This window comes from Nansenia antarctica (assembly GCF_963989245.1).
Source record: "Nansenia antarctica genome assembly, chromosome: 5".
Lineage (NCBI taxonomy): Eukaryota > Metazoa > Chordata > Actinopteri > Argentiniformes > Microstomatidae > Nansenia > Nansenia antarctica.
This window is the reverse complement of record NC_137690.1, coordinates 857,118-862,117: the sequence shown is the minus strand read 5'-3', so window position 1 is coordinate 862,117 and position 5,000 is coordinate 857,118. Positions and strand designations below refer to the sequence as shown.

Sequence of the window (5,000 nt, the reverse complement as noted above, 5' to 3'; positions counted from 1 at the left end):
ACAGTGAATCCAATCCACAGATTATAAGTATTTAGTGATCGTTAAACTGTTTTTTATTATATGGACTGGGTACTTTAAAACTTCAAGTTGGCTGTTATGAAAAAAAACTAAAACCAGATATTGTTGACACCCCGTCGATTCTGCCACTGGTTTCTGGTCTCACCAGCGGGCGTCTCTAGGCTACACTTTTAAAAAGGGTCCTATAATTGATTTGCCATTTGTAAGAGAAGATAAATAGATTAAAAACCTGAAGGCACTAAAACTAGAAATCAGACAGTAACTCTTTTTTTTCTACGATGCTGAATGCTGCTGTTTAAATAGTTTTAACTGTAAACCAGCTGGTCACTGAGTTCTGCAGAGTACTGTTTGTTGCTTGTCTTGTTGTTGCAGTCTTTAATAGCCAGCTGTTGTTGTGGACTATAGACTTGATATCGCAGTTACCTGAAGCCCAGGTATCGGTAGTGAAAAAGTGGGATCGGGACATCCCTAGTTGTGTTGTGTTCTGAGTGTGTGTGTGTGTGTGTGTGTGTGTGTGTGTGTGTGTGTGTGTGTGTGTGTGTGTGTGCAGGTCACAACGGGTCGCAGGCGGGACAGATGGAGTATTCTAAAGCATGGGAGCAGTACTACAAGAAGCTAGGTCAGTACCCCCTCCTCCTCCTCCCTCCCCTCCTCCCTCCCCTCCTCCCTCCCCTCCTCCTCCCTCCCCTCCTCCTCCCTCCTCCTCCTCCTCCCTCCCCTCCTCCTCCTCCCTCCCCTCCTCCCTCCCCTCCTCCCTCCCCTCCTCCTCCCTCCCCTCCTCCCTCCCCTCCTCCCTCCCCTCCTCCTCCCTCCCCTCCTCCTCCCTCCTCCTCCTCCTCCCTCCCCTCCTCCTCCCTCCCCTCCTCCCTCCCCTCCTCCCTCCCCTCCTCCTCCTCCCTCCCCTCCTCCTCCTCCCTCCCCTCCTCCCTCCCCTCCTCCCTCCCCTCCTCCTCCCTCCCCTCCTCCTCCCTCCTCCTCCTCCTCCCTCCCCTCCTCCCTCCCCTCCTCCTCCTCCCTCCCCTCCTCCCTCCCCTCCTCCCTCCCCTCCTCCTCCCTCCCCTCCTCCTCCCTCCTCCTCCTCCTCCCTCCCCTCCTCCTCCCTCCCCTCCTCCCTCCCCTCCCTCCCCTCCTCCCTCCTCCCTCCTCCTCCCCCTCCTCCTCCTCTTCCTCCTCCTCCACTTCATAGTTTCACAAATATATGAGGTTGCTGGAATGCGATTTATTTTCTAGACATTATTTGTGCATTTAAGACGCGTCCATAGGCCGGAAGGAAATACTGTTCTGACGTTGCTCCTGTTCCCCCCCCCCTGCTCCTGTCCCCCCCCCCCTGCTCTCCCCCCCCCCCCCCCCTGCTCTCCCCCCCCCCCCCCCCCAGGACAGACGTCCCAGCAGAGTCCTCTCCCAGAATACAGTGCAGCGGTGGCGGAGTACTACAGGCAGCAGCAGGGGGCGTACCTGTGGCCCGCGGCGCAGACCGGCCTGCAGGTAACCACGGCAACCACCCCCACCCCAGAGCCCAGAGATAGATGTGTATATATAGATGTGTGTATATACAGTGGCGCCGGCAGGATTCGATTTCATAGTACGCACAGAAACGTAACAAAACTAAATAGCGCAGACTAGCCTACAATATACATAGGTTGGATGATTGTATCACCTATTCATAGTTTGCAGTCACGTGACTGCCGCAGAGCCCTGGCGGGCAAAACATAGTGGAAACTCCGTAGAACTGCAGCACTGACCTGTCATTTTCCCACCTGTTTCAAGCAACGATTATTTAGATCACCTCTCAAAAGAAGAAAAACAAACATATGTGAACAAACTACACATTTTGGACACTTGCGATCCATATAGAGCACCCGCCGCAGTATTTTCAATCACTAAAAACAGCGAAGTCGCTGCCAGAGATGCAGTTCGGTGATGTCTACATACAGTATATCTTGTGGAGAATCCTTCCCCTCACACTGCCGCCAGGATGAAAGCGTACAAAAGTACAGACAGTTATCTGTTTTTTCGATCTGGATGGGTCAATAATGCTAATGTTAGCTAGCTAAAGGACCTACACAACCAACTCCAAGCTGGTAGCGTCCACAAAAACAATCCATGTCAGAACGATTATGCAAAGATAATGACTAAAAATAGAATAACTAGGCTAGTCAAAGTCAAAGTCAGCTTTATTGTCAATCCAATATATGTACAGACACAAGATTAAAAAATAACTATCTATACAAAAAATACTAGATAAAAGATTTGAAATGTGCGGTACAATGTATAGGGGTGGAATACCTATGAACAATGACAATAGTGGTAATTGGCTCAGTATAATAGAGTAAAGTGGCTAAGTAAATAATTAAAATAATCAGTGTTTACTTGAGCTTATCTGAAATTGAAATGTTCGCTGCAGAGACGTGTGTACTTTGAAGGTTTGCCCTCCACAGGGACTGAGACACGTCTAATAGCACAAATCCACAATCTTCTCCTCTCTGGGTTTTCTTTTTCTGACGGAATTCTGTAGAAGCCCAACCCAGGGTCGTCTCCTCGTCGGTTAGTGCACCCGATTGCACAGCAACTATCCAGCATTTTGTCAAACAACTAATTACTTGGTAAAAACCTGATAAAATAGCTGGCAGGCAGCGGAAGAAAGATTTGTTTTGCCCGCCAGGTGGGCGTTCCCATTATGCCGTGACGACACGTGCAAACAATATGGTGACAGCGCACCTCGAAACAGATGAAAACATTACATTATGGTGACGGCGCACCCGAAACACAGATGAAAACAGCCCAGGTGACAGCGCACCTAACACATGGGGAAAACAAAGGGCCTATTTGGTGACACTGTGACAGCGCACCAATATACATAGGCTAGCACCGAAAAGAGTTTTGCACTTACGACAGAGGACGAGGTAGCAGGCCTAGCTACACAGCTAACTACCGTAGGGGGCTCGTCACCGTGTAGCTGACTGCTGCTGGCGCCTTCGCTGGTGTTGCTCTCTTCGCATATTTTCTTCCCTCTCCCAAATGCCTGAAGAAGGCTCATTTTCAAAATCACAGACACTAGACAGCTAATTAGGAAGCTAGTTGAGCTAGTTGAAAATAATTTGAGCGCCAGAAATCAAGATCAAATGAGTGACAAGTCAAATCAAATCAAATCAAATGTATTTACAGTAGTGACAGTGACGTAAACACCAATCATTGGCCTTTATGTAATGTTTCAAACTAACGGGTTGGGTGATTGGCTGAAGGCAACGTGAAAGAGTTTATTAAGCACGTTTATTACAGGAAAGAAAAATCCCTTAAAGAAAATTGTACGCACAGTGCGTACAGGATTCCGGCTGCCGGCGCCACTGTGTATATAGATGTACAGTATATAGATGTGTATATATAGATGTACATATAGATGTACATTGTCATCTGTATGTGACCCAGTCTGACAGTTGTTCTCTCCCCTCCCAGGAGCAGTAGGCGAGGAGGGAGGGTGGAGTCATGGAGGAGGACCGGAGGACTATTAACAGTACTATTGACATGTTTCTATGGTGTATTTTCAACACTTTTGCCGCTTCCGTTTCATTTTTGTAAAGCCTCTCTGTAGAATAAACCTCAACAAACTATTAACACACAATCAACAACCTTCTTTTTCTTTTCTTTAAAAAAAAATCTAAAATAAAAGAAGAAATACTGATATTTTACCGGGCAATTTTTTGGGATACCCTCTGGTCTTTAGAAATCTAACTGTTTGTTTATTTTTTATCAAACTTGAAGTTGTGACGTGTCAGTGTGGCGCTCGACACTCGCTACCCTGTCTGGTTTCTGTAGCTTAGCAGTCTTGAGTATGGAGCTGAATTATGGTTTTGTTTTTGTGACAGATAATATTTTAAGCACGTCTGTGTGCTTGTGTTTAATTTGTGTTTTTTACGTAGGCCATTTTAATGTTGTAAGATTGACATGTAATGTATTATTGTCGGAAAGAAAACGTTTTTTTTTTGGGTTTTTGTTTTGTTTTGTACTAAATTCCTCATAATGGTGTAATTTCTTATTTAATCCTAATCTTGGTTATTCCTTCGTGTGGTTGTTTTGTGTTCTGGGAGGTGCAATATCATTTCAGTTTTTGAGACAAACACAGAGGAGTTGTTCCTGCGTTAGACAGTGTTAGACAGCGTTAGACGGCGTTAGACAGCGTTAGACGGCGTTAGGGTGCTGAAGGTTAGGTGTGTGAGATGCTTAATCACAATGATCTGCTGGGAGAGAGAGAGAAGGGTGTTATTCTGAGTCTGATGTGATGATGATGATGATGATGTTGTTGTTGTGTTGGTCGGTATATATCCTTGTGTGTGTTCATGGGTATTTAAGTGTAATAAGACAAGTGTGTGTGTGTGTGTGTTCACGTGGTGTCACAGACGCGGGTCATGTTCATGTGTTTGTGACGTCACATCTCACCTCAGTCCACTGGTCCTCTGGCTCAAGACTGCTAGGCCTCTATCATCCCTCTATCATCCCTCTATCATCCCTCTATCATCCCTCTTTCATCCCTCTATCATCCCTCTATCATCCCTATATCATCCCTCTATCATCTCTCATCCCTCCCCCCCCCCCCCCCAGAGTGAGGGTGTGTGTGTGTGTGTGTGTGTGATGTTTGGTCACATGACGATTCTAACTGTCGACTTTGTGTTTTCTAAAGCTCACGTTTTCTACTGCACAGATAACCATGGCAATCATGTACTTAAAACTACAGATAACCATGGCAACCTTCTGTCTAAAACTACCACAGAAGTCAAGTAATTTCTCTTTAGTTTCATTCTGTGGCAGATGATGATGATGATGATGATGGTGATGATGAAACCATTGGGCTATCGTGAAGCACATTCCTTTCTGAAATGTTTGCTGCCTCCTCCACCGGGGGCGCCACTGAGCCCCCCCCCCCCTGCAGAGAGAGAGCCCCCCCCACCCCCCACCGTGTGACAGAACTATAGATACTATCTTCAGTG

The 5,000-nt window shown here is 46.8% G+C and overlaps 1 protein-coding gene across 2 annotated transcripts in view; it reads left to right on the top strand.

The window, feature by feature from the left end:
• Positions 1–5,000, top strand: part of LOC308158731 (far upstream element-binding protein 3-like) — a gene marked incomplete at its 5' end in the record, with an annotated part of 35,219 nt that overhangs the window by 29,967 nt on the left and 252 nt on the right. The window contains 3 exons of one of the 2 annotated variants that reach the window (XM_080532423.1): positions 569–637; positions 1,399–1,503; positions 3,472–5,000. The exon at positions 3,472–5,000 is cut by the window's right edge and continues 252 nt beyond it. In XM_080532423.1, the coding sequence (XP_080388549.1) occupies positions 569–637; positions 1,399–1,503; positions 3,472–3,527 (230 nt within the window). In that variant the 3' untranslated portion in view covers positions 3,528–5,000. Of the gene's footprint in view, positions 1–568; positions 638–1,393; positions 1,504–3,471 lie in introns of both variants that reach the window. The other variant, XM_080532424.1, reaches the window with a different exon arrangement.